At 49.2% G+C, this 18355-nt stretch overlaps 2 protein-coding genes across 10 annotated transcripts in view; one reads left to right on the top strand and one right to left on the bottom strand.

Annotated features, from left to right (window-relative positions):
• The window catches only part of TMEM94 (transmembrane protein 94), an 87946-nt gene that overhangs the window by 46849 nt on the left and 22742 nt on the right, over window positions 1-18355 (top strand). For 4 of the 9 annotated variants that reach the window (XM_050764162.1, XM_050764167.1, XM_050764166.1 and 1 more), the window contains exon 2: window positions 12079-12208. In XM_050764162.1, coding sequence (XP_050620119.1) covers window positions 12185-12208 — 24 coding nt within the window. In that variant the 5' untranslated portion in view covers window positions 12079-12184. Of the gene's footprint in view, window positions 1-12078; window positions 12209-15653; window positions 15856-16195; window positions 16840-18355 lie in introns of those variants that run through there. The other 5 variants (XM_050764159.1, XM_050764158.1, XM_050764160.1 and 2 more) reach the window with 5 other exon arrangements.
• Window positions 1-18355, bottom strand: part of GGA3 (golgi associated, gamma adaptin ear containing, ARF binding protein 3) — a 271030-nt gene that overhangs the window by 232775 nt on the left and 19900 nt on the right. The window lies entirely within an intron of this gene.

Here is an 18355-nt window from a genome sequence, read left to right as displayed (position 1 = left end):
GCAGTGGTGTGATCTCAACTTACTGCAATCTCTGCCTCCCAGGTTCAAGCAATTCTGTCTCAGCCTCCCGAGTAGCTGGGATTACAGGCGCACACCACCGCGTCTGGCTAATTTTTGTATTTTTAGTAGAGCCGGGGTTTCACCATGTTGGCCAGGCTGATCTTGAACTCCTGACCCCAGGTGATCCACCTGCGTCAGCCTCCCAAAGTGCTGGGATTACAGGCATGAGCCACCGCGTGCAGCCTGAAGTTGCTGATCTTTTAAAGATATATTGGATACAGTCACATGATTTGAAAATCAAAAGGCACAAAAGTATGTGTATGCAAGGGCAGGAAAAAGTATAAAAAAGAATTTTTTTTTTTTTTGAGATGGAGTCTTGCTCTGTCGCCCAGGCTGGAGTGCAGTGGCCGGATCTCAGCTCACTGCAAGCTCCGCCTCCCGGGTTTACGCCATTCTGCCTCAGCCTCTCGAGTAGCTGGGACTACAGGCGCCCGCCACCTCGCCCGGCTAGTTTTTTGAATTTTTTAGTAGAGACGGGGTTTCACTGTGTTAGCCAAGGTGGTCTCGATCTCCTGACCTCGTGATCTGCCCGTCTCGGCCTCCCAAAGTGCTGGGATTACAGGCTTGAGCCACCGCGCCCGGCCAGAATTTTTTTTAAAAAGTGTCTATAGTAAAAATTCTCCTTCCTGCTCCCAACCATTCCCTAGCCACTCAGTTCCAATTTATTAATTTTTCCTTTTGTGGGTTATGCTTTTGGTACTGAATCTAAGAAATGTGACTCACAGTAGGCTGGACGCGGTGGCTCGCGCCTGTAATGCCAGCACTTTGGGAGGCCGAGGTGGGTGGATCACGAGGTCAGGAGATAGAGACCATTCTGGCTAACACGGTGAAACCCTCTCTCTACTAAATATTAGCCGGGCGTGGTGGCAGGCACCTGCAGTCCCAGCTACTTGGGAGGCTGAGGCAGGAGAATGGCCTGAACCCAGGAGGCGGAGCTTGCAGTGAGGCGAGATCATGCCACTGCACTCCAGCCTAGCGACAGAGCAAGACTCCATCTCAAAAAAGAAAAAAAAATAAAAGAAAGAAAGAAATGTAACCCACAGTCACAAAGACTTTTTCCTATCTCCTATATAAGTTTTACCATTTTACATTTAGGTCTATGATCCATTTTGAGTTAATTTTTGTATATGGTACAAGCAATATTTCCAAGTTCTTTTTTTTTTTTTTTTGCATGTGAATATTTAATTGTTCAGCACCATTTGTTGAAAAGACTATCCTGTCTCCACTGAATTGCCTTTCATCTTTCTCAAAAGTCACTTAAACATATATTCCTGAATCTATTTCTGTCTGCTACTGTCTAATGCCAGGCTATAATACGACATTGCTTTATCATTGTTGTTGTTGTTTTGAGACAGAGTCTCGTTCTGTTGCCTAGGCTGGAATGCAGTGGTACGATCTCAGCTCACTGCAACCTCCACCTCCTGGGTTCAAGGGATCCTCTTGCCTTGCCTCCAAGTAGCTGGAATTACAGGTGCACACTACCATGCCCAGCTAATTTTTTGTATTTGCAGTAGAGACAGGGTTTCACCAGGTTGGCCAGGCTGGTCTTGAACTCCTGACCTCAAGTGATCTGCCTGCCTTGGCGTCCCAAAGTGCTGGGATTACAGGCGTGAGCTACCATGCCTGGCTCCACATTGCTTTAATTACTGTAGCTTTATAAGGCTTGAAGTTAGGTGGTGAAAGTCTTCCAATTTTGTTATCTTGGCGTAGTCTGATTTGAATGTCTTTTTTTTTTTTTTTTTTTTTTTGAGATGGAATCTTGCTCCATCGCCTGGCTGGAGTGTAGTGGCGTGATCTCGGCTCACTGCAACCTCTGCCTCCTGGGCTCAAGCAATTCTCCTGCCTAAGTCTCCCAAGGAGCTGGGACTACAGGCACGCGCCACCAGGCCTGCTGATTTTTGTTTTTTTGTGTGTTTTTTTGTTTGTTTGTTTTGAGATGGAATCTCGCTCTGTTGCCTGGGCTGGAGTGCAGTGGCACAATCTGGGCTCACTGCAAGCTCCACCTCCTGGGTTCACGCCATTCTCCTGCCTCAGCCTCCTGAGTAGCTGGGACTACAGGCGCCCGCCACCACGCCCGGCTAGTTTTTTGTATTTTTAGTAGAGACGGGGTTTCACCATGTTAGCCAGGATGGTCTCGATCTCCTGACCTCGTGATCTGCCCACCTTGGCCTCCCAAAGTGCTGGGATTACAGGCGTGAGCCACCGTGCCTGGCCAATTTTTGTATTTTTGGTAGAGACGGGATTTCATCATATTGGCCGGGATGGTCTTGATCTCTTGGCCTCGTGATCTGCCCGCCTCGGCCTCCCAAAGTGCTGGGATTACAGGCATGAGCCACCACACCTGGCCTGAATGTCTCTTATATGCAGAGTTGAGCATCTTTGCATATGGAGAAACCATTGGATTTCTTGGTTTCACATTCTCTCAGGGTTAGAACTGTCTTCCTAATCTCTACCTCATGTATTAATTGTCTCCATAATTTCTCAGGCTCTGCTTGGTTCCCTCTAGTGGTGGGGAGCTCATGGCTTCACGGGGCAGCCTGTTCCATTTTTAAAAATACACAGTTCTGGCCGGGCGCGGTGGCTCACGCTTGTAATCCCAGCACTTTGGGTGGCCGAGGCGGGCGGATCACAAGGTCAGGAGATCGAGACCATCCTGGCTAACACGGTGAAACCCCGTCTCTATTAAAATACAAAAAGATTAGCTGGGCGCGGTGGCGGGCGCCTGTAGTCCCAGCTACTCGGGAGGCTGAGGCAGGAGAATGGCATGATCCCGGGAGGCGGAGCTTGCAGTGAGCCGAGATAGTGCCACTGCACTCCAGCCAGGGGGACAGAGCAAGACTCTGTCTCAAAAACAAAAAAAAACAAAAAAAACAAAAAAAACCACAGTTCTAAGGCTGGCCATGGTGGCTCACACCTGTAATCCCAGCACTCTGGGAGGCCGAGATGGGAAAATCGCTTCAAGACAAGCCTGGTTAACATAGTGAGACCCCATCTCTCTCTCTCTATATATATTTTTTTTAAAAAGAAAAATGTAAGTTCTAGGCTTGACTCAGTGGCTCACATCTGTAATTCCAGCACTTTGGGAGGCTGAGGTGGGAGGATTTGCTTGAGCCCCAGAGTTCTAGACCAGTCTGGGCAACATAGCAAGACCTTGTTTCTACAAAAAAAAAAAAAAAAAGCAACTGGTCATGGTGGCATGTGTCTGTAGTCCCAGCTGCTTGGGAGGCTGAAGTGGAAAGATTGTTTGAGCCCAGGAGTTTGAGACTGCAGTTCCAGTGAGCCATGATTGTGCCACTGCACTCCAGCCTGGGCAGCAGAATGAGAATCTGTCTCCAAAAGAAAAAAAAGGAAAAAATATATATATACAGTTTAAACTATATAGAAATAGAAAGATACTGTACATTTGAAGTCAGTCTAGCTCTTATAGCATCCTAGTTCCTGTTTTGGGGCCTCCCAGAGTAAGCCTGACCCTTCTCACTGCTTATAGCCATGATACCTTTCTAGCCCTGCTTGCACCCAAAATGTGTTTTTGGTGTACTAGCTAAGCATCTTCAGTTCTTTCTGCCATTTCTCATGTCTTGGTTTCTCCAACCTGGTTGCTGGTCTCTGAAGGCCTTCCAGTTTTGTTAGTGTCCTTCTTAAAGTGTGTGATGTACAACTGAACAAAATATTCCAGGTGTTCTCTGATATGTACAGAAATCAGACTTCCTCATTTCTTGTTAGGGACACGGGATATCTATTAATGCAGCCTAAATGTGAATGAACTTTGAGTGAGCACACACTCATATTGAAATTGCATCTAATTAATCCATTTGTGGTAGTTTTATACAGTAGTTTTTGAACCTAAGTGCAGGACTTAATATTTTTTCCAGTTAAACTGAACCCATTTGATTTGGCCCATCACTTCAGCCTGTTGAGAGCTTCTTGGATTTTGACTTTGATCTCCTTTCCAGGTTTATGCTATCCAAGAATTTGATTAGCATACCATCTGTTTCCTCACCCAAGTCATTGATAAAAATATTGACTATAATGCCACCAAGGATAGAATTCTACAGCTTGCTATTAAAAATTTCCCTCCAGCTTAACACAGATCTATCAATTAGTACCCTGTGGGCACCACCATTAAACTGAATACAAATCCACCAAACTGTATTTTTTGTGTGTTGGGCATGGCTAGCGTACAAGCACAGCTAATGAAGTTTGTCCTTGAAGGGATTAGAAGGACAGCCAACTCCTCATCTTGCCCTCAATCTGAGCCTTGGTCTCCCACTTAGTTCTTTTGGTTTTTTTTTTTTTTTGGAGACGGAGTCTTGCTCTCTTGCCCAGGCTGGAGTTCAGTGGCACGATCTCAGCTCACTGCAAGCTCCGCCTCCTGGGTTCACGCCATTCTCCTGCCTCAGCCTCCCGAGTGGCTGGGACTACAGGTGCCCGCCACCACGCCCGGCTAATTTTTTGTATTTTTAGTAGAGATGTGGTTTCACCATGTTAGCCAGGATAGTCTCGACCTCCTGACCTCATGATCTGCCCACCTTGGCCTCCCAAAGTGCTGGGATTACAGGCATGAGCCACCGTGCCCAGCCCTTAGTTCTTTTTGACCTTGTTTCTGAGCTTGGCATCAGGAAGCATCCACCCCTTTGTTTTCATGGCTACTATTGCCACCTTTGTCTAGATACTTGGCATGGCAAACCAAGATTATCGTCATTTTCTTCTAACTCTTCTGCCTAAAATTTCTTTCCTTTTCCCTCTGATCCATGTTCTACCCTCTTAAAATACTGCTAACAGCCTGGGTAACATAGACCCTGTCTCCAGAAAAAAAATTGTCAGGCGTAGTGGCACATACCTGTGATCCTAGCTACTCGGGAGGCTGAGGTGGGAGGATCACTTGAGCCTGGGAAGTTGAGGTGCAATGAGCTGTGATTGCACCACCGTACTCTAGCCTGGGCAATAGGGTGAGACCCTGTCTCAAAAAAACAAACAAACCTGTGGCCTACTCAGAAACCCAGACTCTTCAGTGACTCCTGAGAGCCTCTCCATTTTGGCCCCTTATCCCTGTGTATTTTTTCATTTTCTTTCTTTCTTTCTTTTTTTTGAGACGGAGTTTCGCTCTTGTTGCCCAGGCTGGAGTGCAATGGCGTGATCTTGGCTCACTGCAACCTCCGCCTCCTGGGTTCAAGCGATTCTCCTGCCTCAGCCTCCCAAGTAGCTGGGACTACAGGCGTGCGCCACCACGCCAGGCTGATTTTTGTATTTTTAGTGGAGACGGGGTTTCTCCATGTTGGTCAGTCTGGTCTCAAACTCCCGACCTCAGGGGATCCACCCACCTTGGCTTCCCAAAGTGCCGGGATTACAGGGATGAGCCACTGCACCCGGCTCTTTTTGTTGTTGTTGTTAGAGACAAGGTCTCATTCTGTTTCCCAGGCTGGAGTGCAGTGGCGTGATCATAGCTCCCTGCAGCCTTGAACTCCTGGTCTCAAGATCCTCCTGCCTCAGCCATATTCTCAGTCTTTTTCATTTTAGTCATTCTGATGGGTGTATATTGGTCTTTCATTGTGGTTTTAAATTTTTTTGTAAGACAGGGTCTTGGTATGTTGCCCAGGCTAGTCTCCAACTCTTGGCCTCAAGTCATCCTCCCCCGTCAGCCTCCCAAAGTGCTGAAATTACAGGCTTGAGCCACCATGCCTGGCCTTCTCATTGTGGTTTTAATTTTTGTTTCCCTAATGATTAATGTTGTTGACCATCTTTTCATATTCATATTGGCTGTTTGTATATCTTGTGAAAAGTCTGTTCAAATCTCTGCCTGTTTGTTTGTTTTATTTATTTATTTATTAAGACAAGGTCTCACTTTGTTGCCCAGGCTGGAGTGCAGTGGCGAGATCATGGCTCACTGCAACCTCCAACTCTTGAGCTCAAGTGATCCTCCTGCCTCAGCCTCCCAAGTATCTAGGACTGCAGATGTGTACCACCATGCTTGGCTGAAATCTTTGCTCATTTTAAAATTGGGTTGTTGGTCTTGTTACTGAGCCGTAAGAATTACACACACACGGCCGGGCGCGGTGGCTCAAGCCTGTAATCCCAGCACTTTGGGAGGCCGAGACGGGCGGATCACGAGGTCAGGAGATCGAGACCATCCTGGCTAACACGGTGAAACCCTGTCTCTACTAAAAATACAAAAAACTAGCCGGGCGAGGTGGCGGCGCCTGTAGTCCCAGGTACTCGGGAGGCTGAGACAGGAGAATGGCGTAAACCCGGGAGGCGGAGCTTGCAGTGAGCTAAGATCCAGCCACTGCACTCCAGCCCGGGCAACAGAGCCAGACTCCGTCTCAAAAAAAAAAAAAAAAAAAGAATTACACACACACACACACACACACACACATATATATAAAATAATCATTTTTTTTTTAATCCCAAAGACTTCAAAACTACTTTTGCTTTTTGAGACGTGATTTTGCTATGTTGCTCAGGCTAGACTCGAACTCTTGGCCTCAAGTGATCTGTCTGCCTCAGCCTCCCAAAGTGCTCAGATTATAGGCAGGAGCTACTATGCCTAGCCTCAATTTCTTTATGGCACGTTTTGAAGAGTGGAAATTTTTTTTATTTTTATGGAACAATTTATCAGTTGTTTCCTTTTATTTATTTGTTTTTTAGAGGCAGGGTCTCACTCTGTTGCCTAGACTGTAGTGAAGTGGCACAATCATAGTTCACTGTAACCTTCAACTCCTGGGCTCAAGTGATTCCCCTACCTCAGCCTCCCAAGCAGTTAGGACTACAGGCGTGCTCCACCAGACCTGGCTAAAGTTGCTTTCTTTTATGGTTTATGTTTTTTGTGTTTTAAGAAATCTTTGCTTATCCCAAGTTACAAAGATTCCTGTCCCCACCCCTCCTGCATATTTTCTTCTGGAAGTGTTATAGATGTAACCTTTATGTTTAGATGTGTGATCCATTTTAAGTTAATTTTTGTATATGGTATGAAGTAAGGGTCAATATGTGTGAATCTAGTACTACTCTGTTCTGTCCCACTGATTTGTATGCCTCTCCTTGTATCAGTACCACATGTTTTGATTACTGTAGCTGTATGTTAAATCTTCAAATCAGGTAGTGTAAGTCCACAGAATTTGTTTCTCTTTTCAAAATTGTTTTGCCTATTCTAGGTTCTTTATCTTTCCATACAAATTTTAGAATCAGCTTGCCAATTTCTATGGAAGTCCCAGCTGGGACTTTGATTAAGATTGTATTGAGAGGCTGGGTGCGGTGGCTCACACCTGTAATCCCAGCACTTTGGGAGGCTGAGGCAGATGGATCACCTGGGGTCAGGAGTTCAAGACCAGCCTGGCCAACATGGTGAAACCCCATCTCTACAAAAACAAAAAACAAAAAATTAGCCAGGCATGGTGGTGGGCACCTATAATCTCAGCTACTCGGGAGGCTGAGGCAGGAGAATCACTTGAACCCAGGAGGTTGCATTGAGCTGAGATTGTGCCATTGCACTCTAGCCTGGGCAACGAGAAGGGGAATAAAAAAAAAGATTGTATTAAATCTATAAATCAGGGAATAATTGTCATCTTAATACTGAGCCTTCCAATCCATGAACATTGTATATTTCCCCATTTATTTAAGTCTTCTTTAATTTTTCTCAGCAGTGTACAGGTCTTACATATATTTTTATTAGAATAATTTATAGGTTCTTTTTTTTGAGACTGAGTTTTGTTCTTGTCACCCAGGCTGGAGTGCAATGGCGTGATCTCGGCTCACTGCCTCCGGGGTTCAAGTGATTCTTCTGCCTCAGCCTCCCAAGTATCTGGGATTACAGGCACCCACAACCACGCCTGGCTAATTTTTGTATTTTTAGTAGAGATGGGGTTTCACCATGTTGGCCAGGCTGATGTGGAACTCCTGTCCTCAGGTGATCCACCCACCTCAGCCTCCCAAAGTGCTGGGATTACAGGTGTGAGCCACCGCGCCCGGCCATGCTGTTTTTATACTGTTATAAATGATATTAAAATTTTTATTTTCTGACATTTGATTATAGTATATAGAAATATATTTATATTTTGTATTTTGACCTTATATCCTACAACTTTGCACCCTTATTTGTTTTAGTATCTTATTTGTAGATTCCTTAGTATTTTCTCCATATACAGTTGATCTTGTCTTCTGCAAATAAAGACAGTTTCACTTATTTCTTTCCCATCATTATGCCATCCATTTGTTTTTCTTCCACCTTGCTTTTGAGTCCTTATTCTTCACCTAAGTGGCACTTGGTTCATATTTTTTGCTTGCTGCTGATAGTAATGGCAGTTGTCTATTGAGTACCTACTATATGTCAAATATTATACTAGATCCCCAGCATATACTATTTTTCATAATTCTATAGCTCCTCTGTGAAATAGGTATTGTCATTTCCATTCTATGAACAAAGAGGCTCAGAGGGACAAATAATTTGTCAAGGCCACTGGCGTTCAAGACAAACTGGAGCTAGGATTTGAACCCAGGGATATTTGGCTTTGAATCCTGTGCTTGTTTTCACAGTGGACTAGGAGCAGAACTGGCCCTTTAAGGACCCAGCTACTGGTTTCAGATCAGACAGTTAAGAATGGCTGTCTCCCAGAATCCCATGTATGGAATGATGGGAAAACAGAGACTCTTAGAAAAATGTCCTGTTCCTGGCTGCCCTCTCTGTACTGCTGTGGTTCCAGCTGGCCACAGAGTGATTTTGCTTTTCTAGCGTTGGCAGAAGGAGTTAACAGGCACAGTCCCCATCTGGCTCCTGGTGCTTTTCCCTGTGTGGCAACGATCTCATCCAGCCCCTGCTGGGTTGGGGTGCCATGGGGACCTCAAGCTGCAGTCGTAAACAGGACTGGGGCAGCCTGAGTCAGACAGTGGCCTTGGGGAGGAGTGGCTTTGGTCCCTCAGAATCCCATTTCAGTTGGCTGCCAAAGACTGAATGTCACTGCATTGCAAGGCCACTTCCAGCGTCCCTGTCTGTATCTGAGCCTTTGAGGCTGGCTCAGTTTTCAAAGGCAGAGGTGGGACAGACTTGGTTGCTCAGCCTGGAGCACCAGCATGGGTGCCACCTTGAGAGGAATTGGACGGGGTTTTGGAGTGGAGCTGGCGGTAGAACTGGGGACTTCTGGTTGGGTCCTCCGGACACAGCTTTTATTGTTTCTTGACAGCTTTTTTCTGGGTCAGTTCTCCTGGGTTTCTGCCTGGTACCCCTTGACAAGGCTTGCTGCTGGCCCCCAAAAAACTGTCCTAGTCGTTAGGTTAGTGCTTTCTCCAAGAGGAGTCGCTTGGCATCAAACCAGAATACTCAGTGTCACTCTTTGCTCAAACACACCCTGGTCCGAGATCATTAGAGTTGTGATGGCTGCCAGGGCGGGAGGGTGGGGGCTGGTGAGGGTAGGTGGGGAGGTAGAGCTAACCTCATTTTCCAGGTAAGCAGGCCCGCTTTTGTCAGACCTGTTGTCAAATTGGGCTGCCACTGCGTTCTGGGGACGCAGTGGACGTCCACCCTGCTGCTGTCCCAGCTGCCCGCTGATTATCCAACTTGCATATCTAGATTTCACTTGATGTTAAGACTAACCTTAACCCTAATTTTTTTTTTTTTTTTGAGACCAAGTCTCACTCTGTCGCCCGATTGGAGTGCAGTGGCACAATCTCAACTCACTGCAACTTCTGCCTCCCAGGTTCAAGTGATTCTCCTGCCTTAGCCTCCTGAGTAACTGGGATTATAGGTGCCCACCACCACGCCTGGCTAATTTTTGTATTTTTAGTAGAGATGGGGTTTCACCATGTTGGCCAGGCTGCTCTGGAACTCCTGACCTCAAGTGATCTGCCTGCCTTGGCCTCCCAAAGTGCTGGGATTACAGGCGTGAGCCACTGTGCTCGGCCTTAACCCTAAATTTTCAAAATGCTGGCTGGGTGCAGTGGCTCATGCCTGAAATCCCAGCACTTTGGGAGGCCGAGGCAGGCAGATCACTTGAGGTCAGGAGTTCATGACCAGCCTGGGCAACATAGCAAGACCCAATCTCTACCAAAAAAGTAGTAATAATAAAAATGCCAATAAACCCTTTGGGAGGCTGAGGTGGGTGGATCACCTGAGGTTGGGAGTTGGAGACCAGCCTGACCAACATGGTGAAACCCCGTCTCTGCTAAAAATACAAAAATTAGCTGGGCGTGGTGGCATATGCCTGTAATGCTAGCTACTCAGGAGTCTGAGGCAGGAGAATCGCTTGAACCCGGGAGGCAGAGGTTGCAGTGAGCTGAGATCATGCCATTGCGCTCCATCCTGGGCAATAAGGGTGAAACTCCGTCTCAAACAAACAAACAAAAAAAGCCAATAAACCAAGGCTTTTCCTGCATGCTGTAATTCAGTGATAAACAGAGTACATATGGAACAAAACACAGTGTGCCTTTGAAAATGAAGGTTGAGGCTGGGCACAGTGATTCACGCCTGTAGCCTGTAGTCGCGGAACTTTAAGAGGCTGAGGTGGGGAGCATTGCTTGAGTCTAGGAGGTTAAGACCAACCTGGGCAACATAGCAAGACCCCTTCTCCACACAGAATTTTAAAAAATAATAATAGCCTGGGCATGGTAGCTCATGCCTGTAATCCCAGCACTTTGAGAGGCTGAGGCAGGTGGATCACTTGAGGTCAGGAGTTCAAGACCAGCCTGACCAACATGGTGAAACCCTGTCTCAACTAAAAATACAAAAATTAGCCGGGGATGCTAGTGCATGCCTGTAATCCCAGCTACTTGAGAGGCTGAGACAGGAGAGTCACTTGAGCCCAGGAGGTGGAGGTTGCAGTAAGCAAAGGTCACGCCACTGCACTCCAGCCTGGGCAAGAAAGCAAGACTCCATCTCAAAATAGTAATACTAATAATAGAGAAAATGGGCGGGCACGGTGGCTCACGCCTGTAATCCCAGCACTTTGGGAGGCCGAGGCGGGCGGATCATGAGGTCAGGAGATCGAGACCATCCTAGCTAACACGGTGAAACCTTGTCTCTACTAAAAATACAAAAAATTAGCATGGCGTAGTGGCGGGTGCCTGTAGTCCTAGCTACTCGGGAGGCTGAGGCAGGAGATGCATGAACCTGGGAGGCGGAGCTTGCAGTGAGCTGAGATTGTGCCACTGCACTCCAGCCTGGGTGACAGAGCAAGACTCCATCTCAAAAAAAAAAAAAAAAAAAAAAGAAAGAAAGAAAATGAAGGCCGGGCACAGTGGCTCATGCCTGTAATTCCAGCACTTTGGGAGTCTGAGGTGGGTGGATCACGAGGTCAGGAGTTCAAGACCAGACTGACCAAAATGGTGAAACCCCATCTTTACTAAAAATACAAAAATTAGCCGGGCGTGGTGGCAGGTGCCTGTAGTCCCAGCTACTCAGGAGGCTGAGGCAGGGAATTGCTTGAACCCAGGAGGCGGAGGTTGCAGTGAGCCAAGATTGGGCCACAGCACTCCAGCCTGGGTGACAGAGTGAGACTCCGTCTCCAAAAAAAGAGAAAATGAAGGGTAAAAGAGAGAGAGTTTGTACCCCTCCAGAATCCTCTCTGTGGCCCTCTCCCTCCTGGGCTCAGAGAGTGGAATTCATCCAGAGCTGACTGCTGCTCGACAGGGCTGACCCCGTCTGTTGGTCAGTGAGTCTCGCTCTTTTCCACGTACCATGCTGTGGTTTAGATGATACTGTTATGTTGGGAGGCTGAGGCGGGAAGATCACTTGAGGTCAGGAGTTGGAGACCAGCCTGGCTAACATGGCAAAACCCTGTCTCTACTGAAAAATACAACATTAGCTGGGCGTGGTGACACACACCTATAATCCCAGCTACTTGGAAGCTGAAGCAAGAGAATCGCTTGAACCCAAGAGACAGAGTTTGTAGTGAGCCGAGATCTTGCCACTGTACTCCAGCCTGAGCAATAGAGCGAGACTCCGTCTCAAAAAAAAAAAAAAAACAGATACTGTTGTGTTTCACAGTAGCTGCCTGTTCCAGCAACCTGGGTGATTTCTTTCTTCTTTTTCCCCAGATGTTGGGACCGTGACAGACTCACCGGGATTTGTACATGCTGGGGAGGAGACTTCCTTTTGGGGGTGACCACATTCATCTGGGCATGCCTGCAGTACTCTTGGCCCATGGACCTGAAGGAGAAGCACCTGGTAGGCCATATCCTATTACCTTATAGGTATTGTCTGTGTGTCTCTGTTGAACTCTCCCTACTTGTTTTTGCCTGGGAGGTCCTTAACTGGGGGCTTTAAGCAAAAGTTGAGGGAGGAGGCATGGCTCTGAGTCTTGGGGGATGCAACTGTGACCTCTCGGCTGGAAAGCACAGACTCACGGAGCTATGAATAAAGGATGAAGGTGGACCTATTAACCGCATGGGACCAGGGTTTCTGATTTAGGTTGGCTCCAAGCCAGTCTTCCACTTCTTGCCCAGGGGTGTGTAATTTAGTTTGTTTGCCCTTTGCTAGGGCAATGTCCTAACCTGCTGAGCTGTGCTGAGGGCTGTTGGGCACCCTCTCTGTGGTTAGGGAAGAGCTCCCCAATCAGACTCCAAACACAGCTGCCTAATCAGCTGGTGGTGAGCAGCCAGGTGGCCCAGGCCATCCATAAAATCGGTCTTCTCCTCCCAGCCTGGCTTGGCCCAGGTTCTATGTACACCATCTTTGGATGGAGGTAGAGTTGTCAATCAGAAAACTCTTCTCCCTTGACAAAGGCTGCCCCAGAGGAAGTCCTTTTGTCTCTTGCCAACTTCTGCCACCCCTTCCTAATAGATCTTTCTGTCTCTGCTCATCAGCCTCCACATGGCTGCCACAAAACTGGTCACTGGTTCCACACGACCTACTTAACCTGTAGTGTGTGCAGAGCCCTCCAGAATCCTGCTCCTGCCCGTGGATTTGGTGGTCCTAGCCTCCCTGCTTTGACTTTAGCACTAGTAATTACTCTAAAATGCTTCCCACCCCTTTTCCTGGAAACTTCTGTTCTTCCTTCAAGACCCACTTTTGGCATCATCTTCTCCACTTAAGTCCTCCTTCCTTCCAGAGGTCCTTCCTTTCAGCATTCATAGCACCTCCACCATTGTACTCACTATTCTATGGAAATAACTCATCTCTTCCACTTCATCTCAGTATCCCTAGCTCACAGCACCGAGCCTGGCATGTAGCAAGGGCTTAGTACATATTTATTGACCTGAACTTCTGAATAGTGATCTTCCTTCCAGGGAGATCTTGGGAAGGTCTGGAGAGGGGGCTGTGGGCTCACTCCCTGGGCCTCTGCTGGCACCGGGCTGGCTGACTGCTTCCTGTTCAGCTCCAGGCCTCCTGTGTCTCTGGACCAGCTGTGCAATAGGCTTCTGGAATTGAACTTGAAGCAGGTGTGCTTGGCTTCCTGTTCACAGCCACCTCTGGGTGCTCGGCAGATATCTACCCTAGCAGTGATTGGCACAGAGGGAAAGCTACACTTGCCTCTCTCCTAGCTGGGAATAAGATCAGAAGGTGTCTTGGAGGAGTGGCTTTGGAGGGGCTGGCATAGTGGTCACTGATGGTAAGAGGGTCGTCCCCTGCAAACAGCCGCAAGGGCTCTGCGCTGCTCAGTTCCAAGGAGCACATCCCCAGAGGCTCTGCTGTTATGTAATGTGGTGGCCTGCCTGGGTGAGGCTGAATGCCCCCAAAACAGAGGATGGTATTGTCTTCTGGTTCCAGCCAGAACCACTGAACACTAGTGCCTAGTGTATGGGAGAAATAAAGTTCTGTATGGAGGGGCTGGCTTCTCTCTCCAGCCTGAGGGAGAAGACTTGAGGACCCAGCTGGATAGCTCTCAGGGGCCATTTTTCCTGGAGGGTTTCTCTTTGTCCTCCTCCTCTTTCTGGATAGGTGACCCCTGACCTGGAAAGCATTTTCAGTCATCACTGGCAGTCACCATACTATGGAATGGCAGCTTTGGGTTGGCAGAGCTTTAGGCACCAGGGAGGTGGCCCCTGGCTTAGAGAGGCTTATTGTCTAGTAGAGGAAGTGATAGTACGAGCAGGCTGGGCACAGTGGCTCACGTCTGTAATCTCAGCACTTTGGGAGGCCAAGGTAGGCAGATCATTTGAGACCAGGGGTTCGAGACCCGCCTGGCCAACATGGTAAAACCCCGTCTCTACTAAAAATACAAAAATTAGCTAGGCGTGGTGGCACGTGCCACTAATCCCAGCTACTTGGGAGGCTGAGGCAGGAGAATCGCTTGAACCCAAGAGGCAAAGGTTGCAGTGAGCAGAGATTGAACTACTGCACTCCAGCCTGGGCGACAGAACAAGACTCTGTCTCAAAACAACAACAAACAAAATGGATAGTACAAGCAGTAAAGTAATAGGACCTAGTAGGGCCTCTAGCTGAGGTAACTTGTGAGTTGTATAAATGGACTTATAAAGATAATCTCAGCTGGGTACGGTGTCTTATGCCTGTAATCCCAGCACTTTGGGAGGCCGAGGCAGGTGGATCACCTGAGGTCAGGAGTTTGAGACCAGCCTGGCCAACATGGTGAAACCCTGTCTCTACTAAAAATACAAAAATTAGTTGGGCATGGTAGTGTCTGCCTGTAATCCCAGCTATTTGGGAGGCTGGGGCAGGAGAATCTCTTGAACCTGGGAGGCGGAGGTTGCAATGAGCCAAGATTGGGATCACACCACTGCACTCCAGCCTGGGGGACAGAGCAGAATCTCTTAAAAACAAAACAAAACAAAACAAAAAAAAAACAGAGCATGTCTTGGAGGAGTAGACTTTGGAAGGGCTGGCATAGTGGTTATTGATGGTAAGAGGGTCGTCCCCAGGCTTAGCCCAGGAGCGGTTTGGCTCAGAGATGATTCTCTGCTTCTGATCCATCAGTTCTGTCTCCTTCAAAGCCCTCACCCCTGTCCTCAGTCCTCCAGCCCACAGTGGCCCTGCTGTAGCAGTGATGGCCTGGGTTCCTGCTGCTTGGGTGCAGGGCTCCCTTCTCCATTTGCTGAGGTAGGCAGTGTAGGAAGGGTGGCAGGGCCCAGAGAGGGCTGCACTGGGGCCTGCACAGCAGGTAGGCTAGTCCCTGTGTGCTATTCTTGCTGGGGCCTGTCACATAGAAGGGACAGTGTTTGCGGACTTGTAGCTCCCACCCGAGCAGTGCCTCAGGAACAGGAGAGAGGGGACAGGAGTCTTTCTCTTTGGCTACAGCCAGATTGCAGAGCAGCAGCATCCTCACAGTGGCTGGCATGGAAGCTGACCCCCACTGCCAACCTTTCCTGCTCTCCATGGAGTCTTCCTGTTCTTAACCTCTGTACTGCCTGGGCCCTCCCTTCTGTTCTCACTCAGCACTCTGTTTGGGGGCCCCACAGGGAGCTGCGCTCATGAAAGGGAATGGGGAGGCTGGCTTGGGCTGCTGAGGCTCCTTCTTCCCTGCAGCTTGAGATGGTGTCGTCTAGGAAACGGAGGGCCCTGGAGAAACATGCTCAGGCTCCAGCTCACACTCTCCAGCTCTGGAACCTGTGAGACTGTTTCTTCTCCCCTAGGGTGTGTAACCCCATTATAAGGATGGCTTTAGGCAGAGAAGTGTCCCATCCACTCCTCATGCCTTGGCCCCTCCTTCACTCAGGGTGTCTGTGCTGTGAGCATCCCGTATGTCAAACTCGAGGTCCCTGAATGATGCCCCTGGAGCCACGACTGACTTAGGCTCTGCCTGATGCTCTGGCACGTGCTGAGGCAGGAGCTCCAGGTATCTGGCCTCCTCTCTGCCTCAGGGATGCAGGGCCTGGGCATTCCTGGGCAGCCTCATGGGCCCAGCAGCACTTGGGCAGGTATGTCTGAATGTATTGGGGCATCACCGGCTGCTGGCCCAGCTCTTCCCTGCATGGCTGTTAGGGTGTCCATGCTACCTGGCAGGAAGGTATTGGAGTCTTCAGAGGCCCTTTGGGCTGGCTCTTCCTTCCCTACTGGATCCTTCCTTCTACCAGCTGCCTGGCCTTGGGCTTTGCCTTCCTAGAAGTCACTGCTTGAGTCTTCTCAGAGGCCAGTCCATCCCGTCCCCCTCCACACAGGATGTGCTGCTATTAATAACCCACAAGTCCCCTCTCCCCTCCTTCCTGCAGCTGTAACTATGGAAAGGGCTGTTGGCTTGGCTCCGTGCTGGGGAGTCGTCATGTGATTTGGGGGGTTCTTGTGGATGATGGGCTCACCCAGTGACTTGGGGACAAAGGACAGGTCATTTGGGAAGAGAGCTGGGATTTGTGTGTCCCAGGGTTCCCCTTGATCCTGACAGTTGTCTTCAGGTTTCTGGGACAGGGGCAGTTTCTCCTCCATCTGTCCCTCTGTCTGTCCATATCCTAGCTGCATGGTGCCCCTCAGCTCACCCCGCAGCGGCCTCCTCTGAAGAGCAGGCCAAGCTCCTGGACATCTGGCAGCGCATCGGACAAACTTTCTCTTCTCAATGCTCCCGTTTCCTCCCTCCTTCTCTTTCCTCTCCTCCCCTCCCTCCCGCCCTTCCAGGGCTGCTGCCTCCTCCTCCCTCCCTGAATCTGCAGCGTGACTAGAAATAGGCTGAATTAATCAGCAGATTGAAGCTCTGCTCTGCTGCGCCGATTCTCCGCAGCACCCGGCTCCTTGCTCACACACTCTCAGCTGTCTCCATCTCTTCTCTCGTCTTCTCGCTCTCTCTCTTCACCCTCCCCGCCTTGAGGGAGGTGTTGGAAGTTCTTGCAGCTGACTGCTTGTGGCTCAGGCTCTGGCCCATGCTCTTCAAGCAGGCAGAGCTATGGATGCCCCATCAGGGCAAAGGCAACAAAGTGAGTATGCTGGCGGGGCTTTTATGCTTCTCTTTAAAATGCTGTGTTCTCTGCTTTGTGTGGGAGTCTTTGGGTTAGCGGTTGCTGTGAGCGTCCTGAAGACAATGCAAAATGGGAGGCTGCTTGAATGAGCATGGGTAGCCGGGACCTGGGAAGGGGACTGGGAATGAGAGCCAGAAGGCCAATGTGCCTGGGGAGCTGCCAGCCAGGTGCCTGAGTCACCCAGAGCAGGACTGGACCCAAGCCTCCCAGGGGATACCCTGCCAAGGCATGTGAGGACCTGGGTTTCCATGCACAGGTGACAGTAGCTCAGGGCCAGGATGTCATCCCTCCTCAGGGCCAATGAAGGCATTTTGAAGGCACAATGAAGAACCACGTGGGGAACTAAGACAAAAGCCAACAGGGTGGGGAGGATTTTTTCCTAGGTCCTGATGGCTACAGGAGGTGGGGAAGAATGTGGGTGAAAGTGTTAAGGTCAGCATGAGCCAGGAAGAGGAGGAAGCAGCTACGCTCGAGGCTCTGATTTGCCTGGCTGCAGACAGAGTCCATCTGTGTCTGGCTCAACTCAGAAGAGTGTGTAGTGGCTGAATCTCTGCTTCCGTGATTCGGGCATTGTGTGGAGTCCAGCTTTGTGTCCCTTCCATACCTGCACTGACGACAATAGTGGGCACCCAGAGAGGGGGCCAGGCTTGAGATGGAGTTTCACTATGTTGCCCAGGCTGGTCTCGAACTCCTGGGCTCAAGCGATCCACCCGCCTCAGCCTTTCAAAGTGTTGGGGTTACAGGCATGAGCCACCATGCCCAGCCAGCCAGTTCTAATTAGTAGTTATCTGCTGTTGTCAAGGCTGAAGGTCAAGGTCTAAATTCATAACCTGTCTACTTGAGCCTAGGGGACCTTGATTCTGTTGCTCCTGAGACAGCTGGAGTAGAAAGGAGAGCAGCTGCTGTGCCCAGAACACCATGCAGGAGCTCTGAAAGGGGACAGGGCGGCCGGGTGCAGTGGCTTATACCTGAATTTCCAGCACTTTGGGAGGCCAAGGTGAGCGGATCACGAGGTCAGGAGTTCGAGACCAGCCTGGCCAACATAGTGAAACCCTGTCTTTACTAAAAATACAAAACTTAGCTGCACATGGTGGCTCATGCCTTTAGTCCCAGCTACTGTGGAGGCTGAGGCAGGAGAATCGCTTGAACCCAGGAGGAGGAGGTTGTGGTGAGCCATTGCGCCACTGCACTCCAGCCTGGGCAACAGAGCAAGACTCCATCTTTTTTTTTTCCTTTTTCTTTTTTTTTTTTGAGATGGAGTCTCTTTCTGTCGCCCAGGCTGGAGTGCAGTGGTGTGATCTTGGCTCACTGCAAGCTCCGCCTCCCGGGTTTATGCCATTCTCCTGCCTCAGCCTCCCAAGTAGCTGGGAATACAGGCGCCTGCCACAATGCCTGGCTGATTTTTTGTATTTTTAGTAGAGACGGGGTTTCACCGTGTTAGCCAGGATGGTCTTGATCTCCTGACCTCGTGATC

The sequence above is a fragment of the Macaca thibetana genome, chromosome 16 (genome assembly GCF_024542745.1).
Source record: "Macaca thibetana thibetana isolate TM-01 chromosome 16, ASM2454274v1, whole genome shotgun sequence".
In the NCBI taxonomy this organism is placed as follows: Eukaryota; Metazoa; Chordata; class Mammalia; order Primates; family Cercopithecidae; genus Macaca; species Macaca thibetana.
This window is presented reverse-complemented; position numbering and strand designations above follow the sequence as displayed.